The 24,860-nt window shown below is 44.8% G+C and overlaps 1 protein-coding gene and 1 long non-coding RNA gene across 6 annotated transcripts in view; one reads left to right on the top strand and one right to left on the bottom strand.

The window, feature by feature from the left end:
• Positions 1–24,860, top strand: part of GREP1 (glycine rich extracellular protein 1) — a 105,348-nt gene that overhangs the window by 66,998 nt on the left and 13,490 nt on the right. For all 5 annotated transcript variants that reach the window (XM_068244086.1, XM_068244085.1, XM_068244088.1 and 2 more), the window contains exons 4-21: positions 1,716–1,760; positions 4,508–4,555; positions 4,772–4,810; positions 4,932–4,979; positions 5,058–5,084; positions 5,494–5,535; positions 6,878–6,919; positions 7,965–8,006; positions 9,734–9,775; positions 10,738–10,779; positions 14,501–14,542; positions 14,710–14,757; positions 15,212–15,238; positions 15,987–16,040; positions 18,148–18,171; positions 18,430–18,477; positions 20,640–20,666; positions 20,753–20,785. In XM_068244086.1, coding sequence (XP_068100187.1) covers positions 1,716–1,760; positions 4,508–4,555; positions 4,772–4,810; positions 4,932–4,979; positions 5,058–5,084; positions 5,494–5,535; positions 6,878–6,919; positions 7,965–8,006; positions 9,734–9,775; positions 10,738–10,779; positions 14,501–14,542; positions 14,710–14,757; positions 15,212–15,238; positions 15,987–16,040; positions 18,148–18,171; positions 18,430–18,477; positions 20,640–20,666; positions 20,753–20,785 — 720 coding nt within the window. The remainder of the gene's footprint in view (positions 1–1,715; positions 1,761–4,507; positions 4,556–4,771; positions 4,811–4,931; positions 4,980–5,057; positions 5,085–5,493; positions 5,536–6,877; positions 6,920–7,964; positions 8,007–9,733; positions 9,776–10,737; positions 10,780–14,500; positions 14,543–14,709; positions 14,758–15,211; positions 15,239–15,986; positions 16,041–18,147; positions 18,172–18,429; positions 18,478–20,639; positions 20,667–20,752; positions 20,786–24,860) is intronic.
• The window catches only part of LOC137524338 (uncharacterized), a 128,919-nt gene continuing 108,719 nt past the window's right edge, over positions 4,661–24,860 (bottom strand). The window contains exon 4 of the long non-coding RNA XR_011022661.1: positions 4,661–4,792. This is a non-coding gene — a long non-coding RNA (uncharacterized lncRNA). The remainder of the gene's footprint in view (positions 4,793–24,860) is intronic.

Below are 24,860 nucleotides of genomic sequence, written 5' to 3'. Positions count from 1 at the left end.
TGTGTGTAAAAAAAATTAACAAATTGTCATTTACAGAGATATTTCTCCCACCCAGCATGGGTATGTGTAAAAATACACCCCAAAACACATTATACTACTTCTCCTGAGTACGGCAATACCACATGTGTGGCACTTTTTTGCAGCCTAACTGCGCTAAGGGGTCCAAAGTCCAATGAGCACCTTTAGGCTTTACAGGGGTGCTTACAATTTAGCACCCCCCAAAATGTCAGGACAGTAAACACACCCCACAAATGATCCCATTTTGGAAAGTAGACCCTTCAAGGTATTCAGAGAGGGGCATGGTGAGTCCGTGGCAGATTTCATTTTTTTTTGTCGCAAGTTAGAAGAAATGGAAACTTTTTTTTTTTTTTTTTTTTCTCACAAAGTGTCATTTTCCGCTTACTTGTGACAAAAAATAATATCTTCTATGAACTCACTATGCCTCTCAGTGAATACTTTGGGATGTCTTCTTTCCAAAATGGGGTCATTTGGGGGGTATTTATACTATCCTGGAATTCTAGCCCCTCATGAAACATGACAGGGGGTCAGAAAAGTCAGAGATGCTTGAAAATGGGAAAATTCACTTTTTGCACCATAGTTTGTAAACGCTATAACTTTTACCCAAACCAATAAATATACACTGAATGGGTTTTTTTTTATCAAAAACATGTTTGTCCACATTTTTCGCGCTGCATGTATACAGAAATTTTACTTTATTTGAAAAATGTCAGCACAGAAAGTTAAAAAAATCATTTTTTTGCCAAAATTCATGTCTTTTTTGGTGAATATAATAAAAAGTAAAAATCGCAGGAGCAATCAAATAGCACCAAAAGAAAGCTTTATTAGTGACAAGAAAAGGAGCCAAAATTCATTTAGGTGGTAGGTTGTATGAGCGAGCAATAAACCCTGAAAGCTGCAGTGGTCTGAATAGAAAAAAAGTGGCCGGTCCTTAAAGGGACTCCGAGCTCAGCGAAAAAAGTAAAGTTGTACTCACCAGGGTCTTTCTCCAGCCCAGTGCTGGTCGGGAGGTCCCACGCCGGCGTCCTGGCTCCTCTCCTTCACCCCGCTCCGGTATGGCTGACAGGCCGCAGCCCGGGCGACACTCGGTGGAGTGTCGGGCTGCAGCTTCCGCGTATGACGCGGATTACGTCACACGCCGGCCGCCTCGCGTCATCACGGCGGCCGGCGTGAAAGTACTGCGCATGCGCGATTAAAGCGTCATACGCGGAAGCTGCAGCCCGACACTCCACCGAGTGTCGCCCGGGCTGCGGCCTGTCAGCCATACCGGAGCGGGGTGAAGGAGAGGAGCCAGGACGCCGGCGTGGGACCTCCCGACCAGCACTGGGCTGGAGAAAGACCCTGGTGAGTACAACTTTACTTTTTTCGCTGAGCTCGGAGTCCCTTTAAGGGGTAGAAAGCCCTAGGTCCTCAAGTGGTTAAGTGTAACACTGTGCATACACTGACTACAACCACCACCGTGTTCAGACTGAGTGTAACAATGTGCATACACTGACTACAACCAACACTGTGTTCAGACTGAGTGTAACAATGTGATTACACATGCAAATAGACCTGCACACAGAGACAGTCCAGTGACTCTTATCATTTGCCACTTGCCAGTGACTGCAGTGACTGTTTTATCTGGTCTGTATATCTGATGCTTTTATAATGTTATTTTTTTTAATTAATATTGTTGTGTGTATATATAATTACAGGAAAATACAAACACCCATCTCAGGGCTATCAGCAAGGTCCATCAGGTAAGGATGTTATACACTGCTGCTGGCAATTGGCAAGAATAAGTTAAACAGTGGTTACGTGTGTGTGTGTGTGTGTGTGTGTGTGTGTGTGTGTGCGTGCGTGCGTGCGTGCATGCGTGCGTGCGCGCGTGCGTGTGTGTCATACAGTATGTGTGTGTTTGCATGTGCACATTGTTGTGTGCAGTGTGGGGAATAGGACCTGATTGGCAGGGCAGTAAATAAAGTTGCTAAATTGACTGGTGATGTGTGAGAGGAGAAGTTGCCATAGGTCAGGTGACTGAAACCATGGAGGTAGGTAGGAATGTCATAAGCAAAATCAAGTTGGCAGGGTTTGCTAGGTAGGGGTCATGTGAGTGAGAATGGATAGGCCGTGGTCAGAGTAACTGGGGGAAGGATGGCAGGGGTCAGGTAAATGGGAGCAAGATGACAGGGGTTGGGTGAGTGGGGGCACAATGGTAGCAGTTGGGTAATCCGGTGGCGTACGTTAAAAAAGGGCGCCGGGAAAAAAGGGCGCTGGGTTTCAAACGATAAGCATGAATAACGTTTAAAAAAAATTGTGCTATATTTCGTTTAAAAATAATGTTTTATAAAGTTATAAATCATTAAATAATGTGTATGAAATCGGCAATTGTAAAAACGTTAATCTTCCCTGTTTAAAAAGTGAAGTGTATAAAAATGTTTTATAAAAGAATAATAAGAATGTTACTAAAACTATACTTAACCCTACTCTCACACAGAACCCTCCCTGTACCTATCCCTAACCCCTAGACCCCCTGGTGGTGCCTAAACCTAAGACCCCCCTGGTGTTGCCTAACCCCGAGACCCCCCTGGTGGTGCCTAACTCTAAGACCCCCCTGGTGGTGCCTAACCCTAAGACCCCCTGGTGGTGCCTAACCCTAAGACCCCCCTGGTGGTGCCTAACCCTAAGACCCCCCTGGTGGTGCCTAACCCCGAGACCCCCCTGGTGGTGCCTAACTCTAAGACCCCCCTGGTGGTGCCTAACCCTAAGACCCCCCTGGTGGTGCCTAAACCTAAGACCCCCCTGTGATAAGCATTAATAACGTTTTAAAAAATATTGTGCTGTTTTTCGTTTAAAAACAATGTTTAAAAAATTATAAATCATTAAATAATGTGTAATCATGAGAAGCAGTTATAAAACATTAAAAGTCTCCGGGCGCCGCTTGTAAAACGTTATTTTTCTCCGGCGCCCTTTTTTTCCTGTTGGGCGCCCATTAAACGATATTTATTATGGGAGTGAATGGCGGTGCCCTTTTTGTCCACCTGCCTCATGCGCCCAAATTTCCTGCCTCCAATCCGGTGAGTATAGTCAGGAGGGCAGGGGTCAAGTACGTGAGGCTAAGGAAACAAATGTCTGATGAATGGGGTCGTGCATTATTATTATTATTTATTGGATTTATATAGAGCTAATATATTATGCAGCGCTGGACAATAAATAAGGTTACAGATAATGATAATGGGGGTGACAGACAACACAATACAGGTAATGAGCAAGAAGATACACAATGCCAGATCATGCACTAGGCTAGTAGTCTTTATAATTCAAGTTCATGTTAATCTGTGAGCTGGCTGCACATTAACCACTTGCCGACCAAGGGATTTTTCAATGATCGGTGCTGCGTGGGCTCTGCAGCCCGCAGCACCGATTAGGAGTGCAGCAGGGCGATCAGACTACCCCCTTTTTTCCCCACTAGGGGGATGTCCTGCTGGGGGGGTCTGATCGCCGCCGGTTGCATTTGCTTAGCGGGGGGGGGGGGGGGGGGGGGCTCTTCAAAGCCCCCCTCCGCAGCGTTCTCCGCCGTCTCGCCTTTTCGTCCCCCTGTGAGCTGCGCAGGACGGATTTCCGTCCTGCGCATTGAAGGATAGGCTTCAGCCTATCATATGCCGGCAATCCCCGGCCAATCAGAGGCCGGGGATCACCGATCTGCGTTACGGCGCTGCTGCGCAGCAGCGCCGTATGATGTAAACAGCGGGGATTTCTTCCCCGCCTGTTTACATTTTGCCGGCGAGCCGCGATCAGCGGCTCTCCGGCTGTTCACGGAGACACCCTCCGTGAACTGACATGGAAAGGCCGCTCGATCGAGCAGCCGTTTCCATGGTAACCCGCAGACGACCAGTTTACGCCAATCGGCGTTAGCTGGTCGTCAAGAGGTTAAGTAGAATACACAAGGAGGGAGGGCCCTTCCAAAGGCTTACAATCTAAAGGGAGGTGGTAGGGACATGATAGGTGGGGGGCTGCATTGAGAGGTTATAGGCAGAGAGAGTTAGAGCATCAGCGAGGTAGAGTAGGGCTTCATGAAGAGGTGTGTTTTGAAGGTTTGTTTGATGGTGCTGAAGGAGAGGGCAAGCCTGATGGGCAGTGGGAGAGAGTTCCACAGGAAGTGGGTGGCTCTAGTGGAGTCCTGTAGTCATGCATAGGAGTGCGTGATGCATGGTGTCGTTAGCACGAGTTTGTTGGAGAAGTGGAGTGCTGACCAGGTCCAGGATGTAGGCAGATATCAAGTGAGTCAGGTTTGGTAGGTAGAGGTCAGGTTGGTAGAGGTCATGTGAATGGAAAAAGGGTCACGTGAGTGTTGGAAAGCTGGCATGGGTCAGGTGAGTGAAACCAGGTAGGTAGTGGTCAGCTGAGTGAAGAAGGCCAGGTGAGTGGAGTCAGGCTGGTATGGGTCTGGTGAGTGAGACGTGGCTTGTGAAATATGTGACAGAAAATAACAAGGTCTCTCCATCAGGTCTCCAAAACGGATATGGAGGATTGGGTGTGAAACCTGGAAAACTTGGTGAGTAATGTCTTTCCTTTCCTATTTTTGAGGCTTTAAATGTATCTTATTACAGCAATTGTGACTGAGAGGACTTGCCTTGTGGGGTGTCCATCTTTCTAGAGTAGACAATTACTGATTCTCTTTGCTTGTAGTCTCTATGCTTGGTGGTTATCACTGTCTTCTTTGTTCTTCACTGCTTCTACATCTCTCATTGTCCTCTTCTCCAATTGCCAGGTTCTGGACAGTATCCACAGTCTGGTAAACAGAAACCAGGTAATGATAAATGTATAAATAATAATACAGTCCAGCTAGTACAATGATGTATTAAGAGGGGCATACATGGTTTGAAATGGCATGGTGAATGACTAATAAGACATATTGTTTGTTGTTGCAGGCTATGGAAATGGTGCAGGAAACCTGTTGGGCAATGTCCTTGGTCAAGGTAACAGGAGACCCTGTAGCAATTTGCATAATCTCTGTATTTATATACAGTTGTTTATTTCCCTTCTTTTTGTTGCAGGTCTAGGAACCAAACCATCCAAAGCTGGTATGCCTTCCAATGTGTCCTTTATTCCTGCTCTCATGTAAATGTGACCCCTCTATACCCATAGTCTTTTCCTTACAAGACTCAACTCATTCCCTCTATTTCCTTCCATCTCAGTCCTCCCTTAACATCCTATGTCAGTTCTATTTTCCTCTCTCATCTCTTATCTCTTGGATTCTTCTTCCATGGTCTTTTATTTCCCTTCCATCGCAGTGATCCCTCCTTCTTCTTCCTTCTTTGCCCCCTCATTTCCTTACATCTGTGGTCTCCTTATTGTGTACATGCATTTTCACTTTCATGGGAACTCTTTGAACTAGACCAGAAATAAATAACAATTCTCATCCTTCTCCTTCTCTCTCTTTGTTCATGTGTCTCCTAATATGTCCTCTCTGTCCATTTCCTATATCTCTAGGTTACGGGGCTGGAGGATATCCAAATGTCGGAGCTCAAGGAGGTAACATCTGAATAATTTTTTTACTGTACGTTTGGGAAAGTTTTACAGTTCTCACTTCACTCCCCCATCTAAGTCCTCCCTTCACCCTTTATCTCAGTCCTTCTTTTACCCATCATCTAAGTCCTCCCTTTACCCTTTATCTCAATCCTCCTTCTACCTTTTATCTCAGTCCTTCCTTCACCCTCCATCTCAATCCTTCCTTCACCCTTCATCTCAGTCCTTTGTTCACCCTTTATCTCAGTCCTTCCTTCACCCTTCATCTCAGTCCGTCTTTTACCTTTCGTCTCAGACTCAGTCCTCATCTCACCCTCCATCTCAGTCCTTCCTTCACCCTTCATCTCAGTCCTTCCTTCACACTTCATCTCAGTCCTCATTCTAACATCCATCTCAGTCCTACCGCCACCCTTTATCTCAATCTTTCTTCTACCCTCTATCTTGGTCCTCACTTCACCTTCCACCTCAGTCCTCCCTTTACCCTTCATCTCGGTCCTCCTTTTACCCTCCAGCTCATTCCTCATTTCACCCTTCATCTCAGTCCTTCCTTTACCCTCCATTTCAGTCCTCCTTTTACCCTCCATCTCAGTCCTCATCTCACCCTCCATCTCATCCTTCCTTCACCCTCCATCTCAGTCCTTTCTTCACACTTCATCTCAGTCCTCCTTCTACCCTCCATCTCAGTCCTTCATTTACCCTTCATCTCAGTCCTCATTTTACCTTCCATCTCAGTCCTCATCTCACCCTCCATTTCATCCTTCCTTCACCCTCCATCTCAGTCCTTTCTTCACACTCCATCTCAGTCCTTTCTTCACACTTCATCTCAGTTCTCCTTCTACCTTCCATCTCAGTCCTTTCTTCACACTTCATCTCAGTCCTCCTTCTACCCCCCATCTCAGTCCTTTCTTCACACTTGATCTCAGTCCTCCTTCTACCCTCCATCTCAGTCCTACCTCCACCCTTTATGTCAATCTTCCTTCTACCATCTATCTTAGTCCTCACTTCACCTGGCTTCCACCTCAGTCATCCCGTTTACCCTTCATCTCAGTCCTCCTTTTACCCTCCATCTCAGTCCTTCCTTCATCTCAGTTCTGTCTTACTCCCTCATCTTTGTTCTCTTGACTTCTTCTTCCTTAGTCTTTGCTTCCGCTTCCATCTCAGTGATCCATCCCTCTTCTTTCTCTGCCCTCTCATTTCCTTCCATTTTCATTCTCCTTCCTGTATACATGTACTTTCACTTTCATGAAAACTCTTTGCATTTGAGTAAATCATTTGCACCCTGCTCTTTCTCTCTCTTTTTTCATGATTCTCCTAATATGTCCTCTCTGTCCACCTCATATATCTCTAGGTTACGGTGCTGGAGGATATCCAAATGTCGCAGCTCAAGGAGGTAAAATTTGTCATTACTTAGAATGTTGCACACGTTCAGGAGCTATACAGTTCTCACTTCACCCTCCATCTCATTCCTCACTTAAACCTTCATTTCAGTCCTCCTTTCACCCTTCATCTTAACCTCCTTTTTCCATCCATCCCAGTCCTCAATTCATACTTCTAAGTCCTCCTTCACTCTTCAGCTTAGTTCTTCCTTCACCCTTCATCTCTGTCCTCAATTTACCCTTCATCTCAGTCCTTCTTCTACCCTCCATCTCAGTCCTTACTTTACCTTCCATCTCAGTCCTCACTTCACCCTTCCTCTCAGTCCTTTTACCCTCCATCTTAGTTCTCCTAATACCCTCCATCTCAGTCTTTACTTCACCCTTCCTCTCAGTCCTTTTACCTTCCATCTCAGTCCTCAATTCACAGTTCATCTAAGTCCTTCTTCTACCCTCCATCCAAGTCCTCACTCCACCCTTCATCTCAGTCCTTCTTCTACCCTCCATCTCAGTCCTCACTTTACCCTTCATCTCAGTCCTTCTTCTACCCTCCATCTCAGTCCTCACTTCGCCCTTCATCTCACTCATTCTTCTACCCTCCATCTCAGTCCTCACTTTACCCTCCATCTCAGTCCTTCTTCTACCCTCCATCTCAGTCCTCACTTTACCCTCCATCTCAGTCCTCACTTCACCCTTCATCTCAGTCCTTCTTCTACCCTCCATCTCAGTCCTCAATTCACCCTTCAGCTCCTCACTTCAACCTCCATATCTAAGTCCTCCCTGCACCCTCATCTAATTCCTCCCTGCACCCTCATCTCAGTCCTCACTTTAACTTCCATCTCAGTCCTCCCTTTAGTCTTCATCTCAATCTTCCTTTAAACCTCCATCTCAGTCCTCCCTTCTCTCCCTTCTGTCTTCCTCTCTCATCTCTGTGTACATGGACTTTGATTTTCATGGGAACTCTTTGCATTAAAGTAAATTACAATTCTCACCCTTCTCCTTCTCTCTCTTTCTTCATGTGTTTCCTAATATATCCTCTCTGTCCATCTCATATATCCCTAGGTTACGGTGCAGGAGGATATCCAAACGTCGCAGCTCAAGGAGGTAACGTCTGCCGTAACTAAGAATGTTGTACATGTACAGGAACGCTTTACAGTTAGATTACAGAGGTGTTATATTTATGTCAGTCGGTCTTCCTCGGAATTTAGCACTTATGTCTGCAGTGCTAGCAGAGTTGGATTAAGATGTAATTGGGCCCCAGGCAATGTAGTCGATTTGGGGCCCTCTTGTGGTCCTTTTGGTAAGCTGAAGTGAAGAGAGGTCAAAGGAGGTGGCAGGTGGGCCCTTTGACACCCACTAGGCCCCAAGCACCTGCCTAGCTTGCCTAGTGGATGATTCTGCTCTGAGTGCTTGGGTCCTCCACCAAGCTGGAAATTGTGAGCTTGTCCTCATTTTGTGCGAGTTCTGTGAATTCTTTACCTGAAGGAGGTGTCTGTTGGGTCTTTTGATTATATCGGTGACTGAACAATGGCACATTTCTGGCAGTCAGCTGATCACCATATCTGTAAGGCCTCTTTCACACAGGAGGCTAAACTGCGTGCTTATTCGGGAGTTCAGCCTCCTATCTGCTGGTCTTCTGGTGCTAAGCAGGTCATTTCGATGCACACTCACTGCTGCGTAGCGCCTGATCTGGGCGCCACCATAGACATAATGTTATTACGTCTATATCTGTGCAGCATGATTTTAATTGTGATTTGGGTGCCGGCAATAGCCAGATCCCGAATTACTTCTCCTTCTGAGTTGCTAAGTTTTTGAGGGGGAATAGTATTTAACAGCGCACAGAATTTTAGTCGGAGAATGACGGCTCACCCTGCGCCCAACTGAGAGGGTGGCGAGACCATAGTACTCTTCTGGTGGCCTTCCGGCTGCAATGTATGAGTATGGCCAATGCCCGTACTGAGTGTTACCAAGCACTGTCCACTGCGCACGAGAAGAGTAAGATGAATAATGAATAACCTCATCCCTTCAGAGGATCTTCTAACCCTAGTTCACGCCTTCATCACATCACGGCTAGACTACTGTAATGCCTCTATGCAGGTCTTCTAAATTAAGACCTACACCGCCCTCAGCTAGTACAGAATGCCGCCGCAAGGCTGTTAACAAGCCAACCCCACCATTGCCACATAACACCAATCCTTTACTCATTACACTGTCTACCCATAAAATGGAGACTCCTTTTCAAAATTGGCATGCTAACATTCAAATCCCTACATGACCTAAACCTGGATACCTGAAGGATTTGTTGCATCTGCGTCACACCTCCCACAACCTCAGATCAAAAGGATCCAATAACATGACCACCCCCAGAGTCCAACTAAAAACCTTTGGAGGCAGAGCTTTCTGTCATGCTGTCCCTACCCTGTGGAATGCCTTTCCAAACTTAATCAGGACAGCTCCAATCTTGGACACATTTAAATCAAAACTATGTAGGTTGGAATAATGACTAGGTGTAAATGTGTAGGTGTGTTATGGACCAGTAGCTCTGGCACAATGCTTTGCGTATAGAAGCAAAAAAAATTATGATTTGCATATGGCTTTCCCACTTTCCTGATGTCACACATTATTGTCTTGCTTTTTGAACATATGCTGGTAGAAATACCATTCCCCTTTGCTTTAGGAAGGCCATTGTATGCCATTGTGTGAAATTAAAAAGTACTGAGATCTGTTTCTAACTTAAAAAGGTTTAAGAAAATCTTCATATGTGTATTAGAAGACAAAATAAATCCACATGCACAAAACTGTTTCTCACTTATATGATCTCTTTTTTGCAGGATATGGAGCTGGAAGCTACCCACAGTATGGAGCTCAAAATGGTACAACCCGTTATCTATCTTCCAGTGTCATAATCTCTGATGCTGCCCCTATACCTGACCACCATCTCCTCTATCAACGATATTAGTCTGTAATTACACTGTACTGTCCCCAATTACCAATCACTGGCACCATAACCTTTTCTAACAACCCTGTTTCCCCGAAATAAAGACATCCCCGAAAGTAAGCCCTTGCAGGACTTTCTAGCATGCTCAAATAATAAGCCCTACCCCGAAAGTAAGCCATAGCGGCAGTAGGGGGAAAAAGTATGACAACTTGTGTTATTACTGGAGCCACTGGTCTCGCAGGCAGGATCGTGGCTCCGTCATTGAGCCAATCACTGCACTTGTTCCTACTCAGCGAGTGCAGTGATTGGCCCATTAATGGAGACATGGTCCTGCCTGCGAGACCATCGGCTCCAGTAGAAACACAAGTTGCCGTACTTCTTCCCCATAGGCTGAAGCTCAGGGACACAGTGGCATGGTACTGGGGGTAAGAGAAGAATGCAGGGGACACCAGGAGGACATGGGGACAGCAGAAGACACAGTGGAGGACATGGGGGACACAGGACCCAGGAGGACAGGGGATAGAGTAGGACACGGGATCAGAGAGGGATACCAGGTGGACACTAAATGTACAAGTGGCACACAGAGGCACACAAGGAGGTGGATCTAGCAGAGGAAGAGGCAGCACAGTGGGGAAGGCAGGAGGACGCACAGCACTGGAACTTGTGTGTTCATAGAAATATAAGACATCCTCTGAAAATAAGCCCCAGCACAACTTTTGGAGACAAAATTAATATGACACTGTCTTATTTTCGGAGAAACACAGATGTAGACAGTTAATTGGTCTGTTAATGTTGGTTGGGCCTCCACAGGCTTCTTTTAAAGTTCTCTGGTCAATAGCTTTATTGTTCCTCAGGACTTGGTACCCTCCTCACTGTTTGTATCTTTTTCCTTCACAGGCTATGGCTCCCCTAATTATGGCCAGTATGGAGAGCAACCAGGTAATAGTCATGGGATACTTCATGGGAAGTATACAAATATACTTCAGTTACTTGTGCAGGATGACAATATAGCACTGATCCTGTGTAAAGCATTGTGAAGGTCACCTCTTCCATACAGAGGGCAGGTTTGATATGACCATTGTAAAGGAGCCATGGAGGGTTTGATAAAATTATTCACACCTGGCAGATATGACAATTTTGATCAAATCTACCTGAAATCTGCCTCGCTGAAGATTAGGCTATATAACTTCCAATCAATTTTCAAGGCATGATGGACTGGGAATGTGATCAGATCAGTTGTAAACTTTCAGGTGAGTTGAGAGGTTCTGAGGGCTCGTTTCCACTGTTGCGGTGCGGAATCGCCTGGATTCCACCGCTGATAAAATCGCATGTGGATGCGATTCCCCATGCGTTTTTTGCTGCGAATTCGCATGCAATTTCGAATAGGTAAGGGTATATGCGATTTTAACCATGTCACTGCCTGTGTGAATTTACATCGGTACCTATGCGAATTCGCATGCAAATTCGCGGCACAAAACGCATGGGGAAAACGCATGCGATTTCCCTATTAAAGACATTGCAAGCGATTCGCATGCATTCCACTCTTAGGCGAATTCGTTGGCTCTTTTGTGCGTTTTTTTACCGCTGAAAAAAACGCACATCACCAACGCAACAGTGGAAACAGGCCCATCCACTTGCATACCATGTGCGAATCCGCATGCGTTGGACGCATGCGGATTCGCGATAGTGGAAACGAGCCCTAAGTGTGCTTCAGCTATGGCATGCCCTCATATGTCATATCGTTGTGACAAAATCAGTTCTGGACTGTACACTGCATTCCAAATTATTATGCAAATTATGTTTAAGTGTTATAAAGATTAAATATTTTGTTTTCCATTAAACTCATGGATGGTATTGTGTCTCACGGCTCTTTTGATCACTGAAGTCTCAGATACCACTGATAAGTAGTTTGCCAGGTGAGCCCGATTAACCTCTTGAAGACCGCGGTGTTAAACCCCTCTAGTGACCAGGACATTTTTTACTAAAATGGCCACTGCAGCTTTAAAGCCTAGCTGCAGGGCCCCTTTTCTGCCACCAACAGAGCTCTCTGTTGGTGGGGTCTGATCACTCCCCAGTTGTTTATTTTTTTTATAAATATTTATTTTATAATTTTTAAAATAAATCTGCTTATTTTTTTATTTATTTTATATTGTCTCTTCCCCCTGCCAGCCAATCAGCGTGATCGGCCGTCACGACAACCGATCACTCTTCAGCCTATGGAGGGGAGTACAGTACAGCGCTGCCTTAGACCGCAGCGCTGTAAGGGGTAATTAGACGGCAGTTTCACTGTCTAAGAGTCTCCGAGCGGTGATCACCGCTGGGAGACTGAAGGCGGAGCTCCACCTTCCAAGCGGAGATTGGTGCGCATCAGTGCGCACGATCTCCTGCCAGCCCCATAGAAGGCCGTTCACGACAACCAGCGTGGAGCTGTCCTGGAGCTGCCACTGTGTCCACGCCAATCGGCGTGGAGTGGTCAGCAAGCAGTTAAAGGAAAAACTAATTAAAAAGGGTGTTCCACATTATTAAGCAGACCACCATTTTCAAGCAATATGAGAAAGAAAAAGTATTTCTCTATTGCTGAAAGAATGCCTTCGACAAGGTATGAAAACCTTTTCTATTTCATGAAAACTTAAGCATGATCATCGTACTGTTAAAAGATTTGTGGCCGACTCAGACCACACACAGGTTTGTGCAGATAAAAGCAAAATTAGGAAGGGTTCTGCCAAACAAATACATCAGATTAAGAGAACAGCTGCTAAAATACCATTACAAAGCAGCAAACACATATTTGAAGTCCCGCAAACATCCAAGTGCAGGATCCTCTAGAGGATTTCAGTGCATAAACCTATTCACCCTAAGGCCCGGTTCACATTAGCGGTTTTGTAAAAACCGCACCGGATGTCCGGACCGCACCGTATCCGGACCGGACCTGATCCGTACGGTTCCTATCCGGATCCGGTCCGGATCCGGTCCGGTTGCATCCGGTTTCCGTGCGGTGTGAACACGGTTGCGGTCCGGATCCGGTTTCTTAAGGGGATAACAACCTGTAAATACCTGGGGTCTGGGAGGTCAGCAGAAGGGTCTGGGGTCATTGTTGGAGACAGGTGGACGTCTGGAGACCATCCGTGGATACAGAGACTGCAGTTGGGACCATGGATCCAGGCATTTTTTACTCGTAAACCTGGGAATTCTCTCTGTTGTTCGCCTCCTTCAGACATATCAGACATGTTGCTGGCAAAAAGAGCTCCAGCATGAAATCGCTGCTGCCCCACTCTTCGCTGGGCCCATGTGGTCCCCATCCAAAATGCATAGGAAGTGGGGTAGAACGTCCGGTTTTTGTAGCCAGTGTGTTGTGCGCTCTCCGGCTCTCATTGCTTTGTATTGGCCGGATGGTGCAGTCCGGCTCCGCTCCGGATACGGCTGCCGGAGGAGCCGGACCAAAAAATAGCGCATGTTGGAACGGACGCCGGAGTCCGGATCCGGCCCGGATCCGGTCCGGCTCCGGTCCGGCAGAACGGACGCATGTGAACGGACGCATAGGCTTTCATTGCCATGCCGTGCGTCCGTTCCGTCCGTTCTGAAAGCGGTCCGGCTCCGGCACGGCGATTCCGGATGGCCACCGCTAATGTGAACCGGGCCTTACCTAAGCTCACAAGCAGAAACAGCTGCAGTGGGCCCAGAACTACAAGAAGACTAATTTTCAAACTGTCTTGTTTACTGATAAGTGCCATGCACCTCTTTATGGCCCAGGTGAATGGAGTGGTGGATGGTTGGTTAACAGCCTCCACATCCCAACAAGGCTGCAAAGTCAGCAAGGAGGTGGCGGAGTAATGTTTTTGGCTGGAATCATGGGAAGAGAGCTGTTTGGCCCCCTTTAGGGTTCTTGAAGGTGTGAAAATGACCTCTGAACAGTATGTGGAGTTTCTGACTGTCCACTTTCTTCCATGGTACAAAAAGAAGAACCGTATTTTCCATGACAAAATCATCTTCATGCATGCCTATGTACCATCTTGTGCTGCAAGGATTACATTTGCGTCATTGGCTGCTTTTGGCATTAAAGGAGAGAAACTCATGGTGTGGCCCCCATCCTTCCCTGACCTCAATCTTATTGAGAAACTTTAGAGCAACCTCAAGCAAAAGATCTAGGGGAGTGGGATGCAGTTTACATCCAAACAGCAGCTCTGTCTATTCTGACATTCTGCAAAGACATTCAAGCATAAACTCTCTGAAAACTCACAAGATCAATGGATGCAAGAATTGTAAAGCTACCATCAAATAAAGAGTCCTATGTTGATATGTAACTTGACCTGTTAAGATATTTGTGATTGAAATAGCTTTTTATTCCAGTAAATATGACCTCCTAATAATGTTGCAAATTAAACAAATGACAATTTTCAGTTCTTTACAACTTGTAAAATGTTTTGAAACTATGTTGTGCATAATCATTTGGAACAGTGGCAGTGCATTTTAAGTTTTTTATTTGTAATATACTGTTATCCTTAGGAGGTTTTTTTCAGTAACATTCGAATTATACTCTAATGGTTGATGACTCAAATGTATGCTGAATGCCACTTGCATTGACTAGTTAGGAACATCATAGAAAAAATACAATTTGCATAATAATTTGGAGATCTAATTTTTGGATTTGCCTTTTTTTCAGGTTATGGAGCTGCTAATTACCCCCAATATGGAGTCCAGCCTGGTAATAAGTCTGAAATCAAAATTCTTCTCTTTTTTCACTGTTCTACACCTTGGAGTCTTTCTTGTCTATCTTCCTTCTTCCTGTAACCTGTGCTCTGATGTGACTCTTATCTCATTCCAGTCATTGCTGAATATATAACCAGCATCTTCTTCTCAATTTCTCTGCAGGATATGGGAATGGTGGGGGTTTGTACCCCAGTAGCTTCCAGCAGCCTGGTAATAATATAACAAAATCTGCTAATGATTTGCTAAATCTAACACTGTCACCATATGATGCTAGATATTGAGGAGCTCTCATACATGGGTGGGGTTTGGGGGTGTCTCACAACATCAGATCAGCAGGATCCATATACTTGGTCACTCCCAGAGTGCACCTCAAAACCATAGGAGTCAAAGCTTTCTGTCATACTGCCCCTACCCATTGGAATTCCCTAACTCACCCAGTAAAGACAGCCCTATCCCTGGAGTTATTTAAATCCAGAATGTAAAGCCATCTGCTTAGCCTGGCATTTGTGGACTTGTAGAATTCTTCCTCTGTACCAAAATTTACCAATCAACCAATTACTGGTTTGAGCCATGCTTATTCGCTTTGAGTCCTATGGTAGAAAAGCACTTTAAAAATGATTGTTGTTGTTGTTAGTCACCCATCATTGTATTCTCTCCATTTCAGGTTATGGTGCAAAGCCTTCCAAACCAGGTAGGTTCTATGCTCACCATATGAAAAGCACCTCCTGAACTTTCCTGTGACAGTGTCCTCCTCTCCTCCCATTTGTTGTGTGTCTGTAGTTTCCCTTTTGTCTCCCCTGGACCTTATTATCAGATCAAAGCGAAGAAAAAAGTGTAGGGTTTGAAGGCCTGGCAGTATCAGGCTGCTTCCTGATATTGCCTACCTGCCCTATCTGGACTACAGCTACCTCTAGAGCACTGCCTGACTGGCCACCTACTACTGTGGAGCCCTTATTGTTCCAATAAATGAGCACATCTGAACTCAGAAACGCTCACCCCCTTCTCCCCTGTGATATATGTAGATATTCTGCACATCCGGGAGAATATATTTTTCATGCCGTATATGCCGGATACTTTGGTTTTAATTTCATATTCATGAACGTCTATATGCAATTATATGCCTCTGAAGAAGCAGCTGAATAGCTACGAAACGTGTATTAGGCTGCATATTGTATAATATTTTATTGAAATGAGGATGATATTGTGATTGTGAATATATTGTGCTAAACATGCCTGACCTTTTATCTGCTATATTAAAAGATATGTTGTATGTATACTGATGTGACTCATAGAAGGCCTTCAAACCCTACACCTTTTTCTTAGCTTTGTTCTGATAACATTATCCATATTAGGGTGGCCTTCGTTATCTCTTTTGACAGCATTCTATTCTATACATCTGGACCTTCTCTGTCACTCATAATCTCTCATTTTCTGTGCAGCAGGATACAGGAATGGATATGGTGGATACCCCAATAATTTCCAGCAGCAACAAGGTGAGCAAATAATGAGAACTCTGGGACACCCTAGTCACATTATCTATTTAATGCTGGGAATACACAATGAGTTTTTTCGGCAGATTAACTTGCCGATCGATTTTCCAATCGATTTCCATTCACTTCTATGAGGAAATTGATCAGAAAAACGATTGAAATCAGATCGGAACTGTAGGAAATTATCCTACAGGAGAGGCCATCTATCTGCCAAAAAAACCATTGTGTATTCCAAGAATTAGGAGAGCTTTTAGCAGATGTCTCTGAGAGGAGGAGCAGAGGAAGACAAGCACTGGAGTCTATTGTGTGTCACCTCATGAGATCATGAGATGTCACTCCTCATTCGAATGACTTTCCGTAGTAAAACAGGCAACCATTGTGTTGGCTTGGGGATTACAGAGCTGTCACCATGCAGGTGCAATAACAAACATCCCAATGCATCCTGGGGTCCAGGCATGTATGATCCTCAGAGTCTGGGAGGACCACATGGAAACTATCCCAGGGATAATGCAGATGCACCCATTGTGCTGATGCGATTGAAGAAGACACTATTGTTTTACAACTCACTCACATCTGAAAAGAAGAGGTAAACATGCTGCCCAATCTACCAACTTTTATTTAGCTTTTTTTGATGCCATCATAGTCAGAATGAAAGTACCGTATATAAAAAAAAAATCAAAAAACCAATTATCAAAAAAACCTACACTAATATTTCCCTCTAGCAGCATTTGACATGTTGTCTTATGTATTTAATTTACACCTATCACATTCTGATTTTATTGACATTTTCCACAATGCTCCAGCTTGTTTGAAAATGAGGTTGTATAACGGCACAATCAGTGACACCACCACCTCTCAAGATAACCATTAATGGTACAATTTTTTCCATTAGATGCAATCTTTCGATGCACATTTTACGACCATAAGTAATCAGATCCCATTAACATCAATTAGGGCATTTTCTCTTTTCACATACGATCGTAAAATCCAACTTTTGGATTGATTACATTTTCTATTAAATTTTCTATTCCAATTGACCAAAGAATCATTTTACATCGATTTTCGCCCACACTGCACAGATTTCTGTAAAATTCAATCATAAAAATTGCTTCAAAAGATTGCATCTGATTAAAAAAAAATTGTACCGTTAGCCCTCTCAGGGGGACACTGTAGTGCTGCCGGTGGCTAGACATTTGACTGATCAGTGGTTATGCAGTGTCTAATCTACGTAGCACCAGGCAAGGCTGGATTTATACTTTTTCCGCTCCTAAGCCAAGTATGTCGGGGGTCCCCTTTCATGTACAGCAGCGGCCCTCCCATTCCATGTGCAGCCCCCTCTTCCATGTGTATCATCCATGTACTGTAGCCCCTCTCTCTCGTGTACAGCTCCCTTGGGCATCAGCTTCTGTTTTCATGTGTTGCTCCCTATTTGCAGCCTTCTCTTTCATTTGTAGCAACCCCTATTTCATGTTTAGCTGCCACCTAAGGCTGCAGCCTACCAATGCCCGGGCCTTTTTGGCCCTTCCAGAAATCCAGCCCTGGCACCAGGAAAAGGCCATAGAAGGCATAAGACCATGGGCATCTACTAGGCGGCCTCAAAACATATGATGGCCGATAGTCGTTCTGGCAGCAGCTACCGGCGCCCATCAGGGCAGCCACGGTCTGGCAGCAGCTACCGGTGCCCACCAGGCCAGCCACGGTTACATAGGCTCTGGGCATCTGTCCTGCTTTTAGCTTTAGTTTTAGCTTTAGTTTAATCTTGCTGTATATATAACATGTACAACTGTTATTGTGCACTTTTCCTAAGCCATGAGTACCACAAGCAATTCCGAGTACGGCACCACCGTACTTGGCGAATAAATCCATCTTGTATCTTGTACTGCACCGAAGCAGAGAATTTACCCTCCATTATATAACGTTGTGGCTCATTGTGGAAGCACCAGATAATGAAGACTTCTTGAGATCTAGGTAATAGTTATGGTCAGTACTGTACAGAGCAGAGAGGTGTCCCCACAGTTTGAAATCACAGGGATTAAAGTAACAAAATGCCTTGGGTGGCAAGCATACCATGTGTTGTGTCTAAACTAAATCTGATATGTTTATATTTCAGGCCAAGGAAAGGCACCGAAAGCAGGTATGTTTTGTCAGTTACTGTGACATAAGTGAATAGGACCTAACAAATGTATTTAGGTGGAGCGGATGTAGCCACAACTTTTCCCCCTAGATGAGATGGTGGGTTTCAGGCCAGAGAAGCCATAAGATACTGCTTGGTGTTCCGCCTGGTGGACCTGGTACCCACCAGCCCCATCTGTTCTCATCACTGCATATTACCAGTCTTATAGATCTCTGTGATATTTGTTCTGCTTAGTAACATTGTTCATCTCTATTACAGGATATAGAAATGGTGCTGGAATATACCCAAGTGCTGCCGGCATACAAGGTATTATTAGATTGTAAGCTCTGCGCAGCATTCTCTGTCCTCGAAGGCCTATCTGAAAACATTAAATCGCTGCTTCTTATTTCACAGCTTTTTAATTCTCATTAAAGCACACCTGACCCGTGGCAAAGCTATCAAAGGTAAACACAGAGGTGTGTTCAGGCTGGATCCCTGTACCTCTATGGAATGTCCGTTTCTCTCCTCTTTCCTTCCAGCTTCCGTAATCTCTCTTTGAAAATGTTGACTTAAGGCTAAACTTGAGGATTCAGACAGGAAGAGGCAGGCTTGCTGCAATGTCCCCTCCTACCACCTTCCCTTTTCCTCCTCATCCCCACCCCTTTTACTCCCCTTAAAGAAAGGTAATAGGAGGGAACATCACCTCAAGCCCGCCTCTTCCAGTCTAAAAATTTCATTGGAGCCAAAAGTCATATTTTTCAGGAAGTGATTACGGAAGCAGAGATCCACCAGGAACATACCTCTTTGATCACCTTAGGTAGCTTCCCTCAGAACAGGTATCCCATACATACAATTTTCTCTAATTTAGACAAATTTGCCAAAATTTTGGTATAAAATGAAAGTGAAGTAGTGAAAATTAGACAAATTGGGTAAACTAAAAAGCTCTCGAAAATAAAAAAAAACTCTGCCCCTCTCTGAAGTGTTCCCTCAGCAGACCCTTTCAAGGAGACATTGGGGTCACACCAGCTGTGAGACCTTCCAAATTGTTGGCCAAAATTTGAGTTTAAAAGTAGAAGCTGCTGAATATCACATCCCGACCATTTTGCAAAGTAGATTTTGCTGGATTCCAGTTATCTTTCCTGTAGGCCAGGTGTGTCTAAACTTTTTAGACCAAGGGCCATATCGTCATTCTTGGGAGTGCTAGGGGGCTGAACTAGCGAAGACACAATTTTGCTGATTGTCGTTCGGTACACTATGCCTGTGACATTTTTTGTCAAATAAATATTTCCACGGGAAATAACCTATATACAGTGTGCAGTGAACACAGTGGCAGCTGCTAATCAGTGGCTGTTACTGCTGCTGGCCTAGTGGCAGCTGCTAATCAGTGGCTGTTACTGCTGCTGGCACAGTGGCTGCTGCTAATCAGTGACTGTTACTGCTGCTGGCATAGTGGCTGCTGCTAATCAGTGGCTGTTACTGCTGCTGGCACAGTTGTGGCTGTTAATAAGTGGCTGTTACTGCTAATGGCACAGTGACAGCTGCTAATCAGTGGCTGTTACTAATCCTGCCATAGTGGCAGCTGCTAGTCAGTGACTGTTACTGCTGCTGGCACAGTGCTGGCTGCTAACCAGTGGCTGTTACTGCTCTGCTGGCACAGTGGTGGCTGCTAATCTATGGCTGTTACTGCTGCTGGCTGCTAACCAGTGGCTGTTACTGCTGCTGGCACAGTGGCGGCTGCTAATCCGTGGCTGTTACTGCTGCTGGCACAATGGCGGCTGCTAACCAGTGGCTGTTACTGCTGCTGGCACAGTGGCAGCTGCTAATCCGTGGCTGTTACTGCTGCTGGCACAATGGCGGCTGCTAATCCGTGGCTGTTACTGCTGCTGGCACAATGGCGGCTGCTAATAAGTGGCTGTTACTGCTACAGTGGTGGCTGATAACCTACAGGCAAGCAAAGGAAGAGGCAGCAACATAAGGAGGCCCCTGCCCCCTGCATGTGGCACCGAAGCTACGACCTGCAGGCTGCATGGAATTAAACTGTAGAGAGCTTTGGACATAACTGCTGTAGGCAAAATAAAATGGGGTTTATTTAGTGGTCACATTTTCCACATGCTTTACATAGTACATTGAACAAGTCCTGTTACTGACCTCACCCTCACGTTTGTGGTTCTTGCTGTGCTCTTTTGTGCCGGTGTGTTCTATTTCGAATCAGGTTATTTCGGCACATGGCGAAGCTGGGTACCATCATAGCAATGCTATGCTGCGCGCCCTGCGCATCGGTAATTCAGGGCTTGAATTACATCTCCCTCCGAGTTGCGACAACTCGGAGGGGGAATAGTATTTAACGACACCGCCGAGTTTAGCGGCAGCGGTGAAAGCTGTCATTTAGCTCTCCCCGTGCCGAACTGAGCGGCGCCAAGACGCCATGTACTCTTATATTTTGTATAGTGAGCCTTGTGTGACTATAGTATATCTTTATTCATTTCCAGGTGGGATTGGGAAACCTTCCAAGCTTGGTAAGTGTCCCTCTTGTGTTTTCACCTACCTTTCCAACCTGCCCCAACCTACCATACATGACACTTCTCTGCTTTGTCCTCAACAGGCTCCGGGTACCCCAGCAACCTCTACCCACAAGGTACCTATTGTCTACCTGTAGCAGTTGTCCCCCCCCCCCTGCCCCCACATACTCTATGTGATGTGATACAAGCCAACAGGGATTATGGATTCTTGGGAAAGTTTTGTGAAGATCAGTGGAATCCTTGCTTTCCATTTTTCTGTAAAATATCACTTGATAAATAATAGTGGAAGGTGTAAAAAACTGTAACACTCATTTGTAATAACTTTACCAAGTTCAGTTTCTTGTAACACCTTAAAGAGAGACCGAGGTGGACTCAATAAAATGAAAAAAAAAGCAGGCTAGCTGATCCACGGGGCTGAGCGGATCAGGTAGCCGCAAAAAATGCAGCTCCCCGCAGCCCCCGCGGGCCGCAATGGCCCACTTTCACAACCTATAGGTCACAAGGCTGCACTAAGAGACTGTGTGTCTCTCATAGCTTGCAGGGAGGTGGGGGAGCGGCAGGGGGCGCGGCCGGGGAGAGAGAGTGTCCTAATGGCAGCTCAGGAAACCCTGCAGGAACGCCCACGCCCCCATCGCCAGTGGGAGGTCTATTAGTGTAGGAGACTGGAGGAGCAAATAGATCTAGCAATATATGGGCAAACCAACCAAGAAACCAACCAAGAGACAGAGCTCTCTCTCTCTGATCGACTCTGAATGTAGAGAGAGATCTGTTGCCTGTCCATACACCGCAAGTCAATTCCCAATAGAAGAGGTGTTATTTAACACTTAGGGATCAGTGGCTGGGGGTCCATCACCTTCGTTGGTCATTGTGATATGAAACGACGTTACCGCCACGCACCCAATCAAGCACTTTGGACTGAGATCTTTCCAGCATGCTTGATCGATGCATTTGCAGCCCAAAATCAATCAAATCATTAATCTCACAAACATGATGCAATTATTGAATCAGATGGTCGATCAGGCAGCAAAATTGGTAGATGTATGGGCACCTTTAAGCTTGGTACACACCATGCAATTTCCCATCAGATAGATGGGTGGAATAGATAATTTCCAACAGGTCCAATCTGATTTCCGATCGTTTTTATGATCAATTTGCATAGGTGATCAGAAAATCGATGAAAAATTCCAAACGGATCTGTCAGAAATTATCTATCGACCCATCTATCTGATGGGAAATTGCATGGTGTATACCAGGCTTTAAGCCAAATCTACACGATACAATTCCACATGCGATCGATCGAGTTTGATCGGATCAAATTCGATTGGATCGATTAAATCCGACATGTCCCATCGGGACTCGTACGATAGTGTGATTTTGCATTGATAACTAACCAAAATCGATAACACTATCAATCGAGTCCCAATCGGACATGTTGGATTTAATCGATCCAATCAAATTCGATAAATCGCACGTGGAATTGTATCATGTAGATGGGGCTTTAGGCTAGGTTGACAGTACAGGTAAAAACAAGACATGCCAACGGATCATAATTAGATCCATTGACTCTATGGTTTTAAATGGTAGCACAGTGCCATCTAAAGGCCAAATGTATGAACGCCACATCTCGCGTTCAATTTCCCAGGATTTCTGTGCGAAAAGTGATCCAATTAATTTTCATAACCATTTTTTTCCTGTAACTTGCCAAAATGTGTCAAGCAAGGGTCTCTAGTATACAGTGCAGGAGAGTACTGACGCGTATGCACATCAATCCCATTCACAGCATGTTTTGTATTGACCTACATAACTGTCAATACCTCTAGGGAGGTTAACCCGCAGCAGAAGCAGAATGCAAACTCAGGTCCTGCTCAACTTTTCTAGACACCACAGGAGCTGTGTGGATGCTGACGAAAACAGTGAAAGCCTGTGGGAATAGTCCATTCTCATGAGACCATTTACCTACGTACCCATATGTTCATTGGCTTCTTTGGTCACCTTCTGTCTTGTCACCTTGTGCATTGCCACTGGACCTCGAGTACGCAGCCAGCAGGGACAGACCAATGGGAGGCCCAGCAGAAACATATTGCTGGGGCTGCCCTTTGGATTAAAACAGACCAATAGGAATCGTCCCTCCCTAGGGAGGTTTCTCATTGGTCCACTAAGACTGGTGGACCTGAGTGCATGCAGCGGCGAGTAGTGTAAACATGTGTCGGACGCAGCACCTGGCATAGCATATCCACACACCATATACTATGAACACACCGTTGCGCATCCAGCATGGTCAGAACCTCAGGATAGATTCACACTACACATAAAAACAGACCATCTTCCAGAATGGAGACAGTGGATATACAAATTCTATGGCTTCTATATTATCTGCATACCTTCCAACTTTCTGTGATGAGAAAGAGGGACATTTAAGACACGCCCCTGCTACACCTCTAACCACAGCCCCTACGCATACCACTAAAAATTCATGATGAGCAAAAGATGTAATTTTAGAATTCAAACCACACTGCTCCTTTCTATCATCACTAGTTTTACTTTATAATAACATTTCAAATTAAGAAATAGCTCAATTTAATTGATGGTGATAAAATTTGGGGCCAATTAAACATTTTTCAGTAGAAAAATACACATATTTACACAGGTTTGTTCATCAGTCCCGAAAGAGGGACAAATGAGGAAGAAAGAGGGACAGAGGTATTTGTTTTCCAAAGAGGGACTCTACCTCCTAAAAGGGACAGAGTGGAGATAAGTCTTTATGATCTTTTTTCAAATATACTTTTTGAGACGAGAAAGAGGGAAGCTTAAGCCACGCCCCTGCCACACCCCTGATCACGCCCCAACACACCCCTAGTCATGCACACCATAAAGATTTCATAAGAAAAACATGTTTTTTTATAATTCAAACCACACTGGTCCTTTCTATCCTGGGTCATTTTCCTTCATATTATCATTTTTTTTTTAAATTAGTAATATATCAATTTAATGGATGGTAATAAAGTTTGGAGTCAATGAAACACATTTTTTAGTAGAGAAATATATATATTTACATAGAAAAAGGGACAAAGTCCTGAAAGAGGGACAAATGAGGGTGGAAGAGGGACAGGGCTCCCAAGAAGGGACTGTCCCTCCGAAAAAGGGACAGTTGGGAGCTATGCAATGAAAGTCTATTGAAACTGATCCTTTCCATCCTTTCTCACTGGTACTCTAAACAGAAATCAGACATGACAAATTAATTAAAAACCCACCCAGACCCCACCCACATCAAGTCTTCCTTTGGCCGGGTTCACATTAGGACGCATCCGCCCGTACGCTTGCGTCCTGCTCCGTGAGCGGAAACGCAAGGTCCCGACATGTCAGGAACGTCCGCTCCAATGAGCGGAGCGCAGGAAGCAGAAGGGAGCACAGCGCAGCAATGTGAACTTTCCCAACGGGCTAGCATTTTTATTTTATTATTTTTATTTTATTAGAGTGACAGAATTGTATTACAGGTACAGACATCTCATGTTAGCATAGCTGAGTTTGCAATACATTCATACCATTGTTCTACAAGTGAGTTTATGGTCTTACAGACAAATTTCCTCAGTCTAACCTATGTGGCTTCCTTCACATGCTAATCTGTGGGGAAAATATATATATATTTTTTAAAGGCTTTACATTGTATAGAGAAGTTATTAAATAAAGTAACATTAAATGCTAAAGCTGAGAAACAAAAATCCCCAAAGAGTCCCCCGGCTGCAAACCTGGATGATGTACTGTGGCCTTTATAGCATATCTCTCAACTGTCCTTTTTTTGGAGGGAGGGACAGTCCCTTTTTGGGAACCCAATCCCTCTGTCCCTCTGTCCCACTTTCTTCCTTATTTGTCCCTCTTTCAGGAGAGATGTAAACATATGTATTTATTATTTTTACTAATTAATGTGTTTCATTGACTTTAAACTTTATTCTATTGAATCTATTCCCATCCTTGAAATTGATATATTTCTTATTTGCAAATGCTAATATGAAGGAAAACGAATGATGATAGAAAGACCAGTGTGGTTTTAATTATAAACCAACATATTTTTCTTATGAAATCTTTATGGTATGCGTGACTAGGGGTGTGGCAGGGGTGTGGCAGGGGCGTGGCTAAAGTGTCCCTCTTTTTTTTTATCTTAAAATGTTTGGAGGTGTATCTATAGCATTGCTT

Source organism: Hyperolius riggenbachi, chromosome 7 (assembly GCF_040937935.1).
Source record: "Hyperolius riggenbachi isolate aHypRig1 chromosome 7, aHypRig1.pri, whole genome shotgun sequence".
NCBI classification, from domain to species: Eukaryota; Metazoa; Chordata; class Amphibia; order Anura; family Hyperoliidae; genus Hyperolius; species Hyperolius riggenbachi.
The sequence above is the reverse complement of the archived record's forward strand: the minus strand, read 5'-3'. Positions and strand labels throughout refer to the sequence as shown.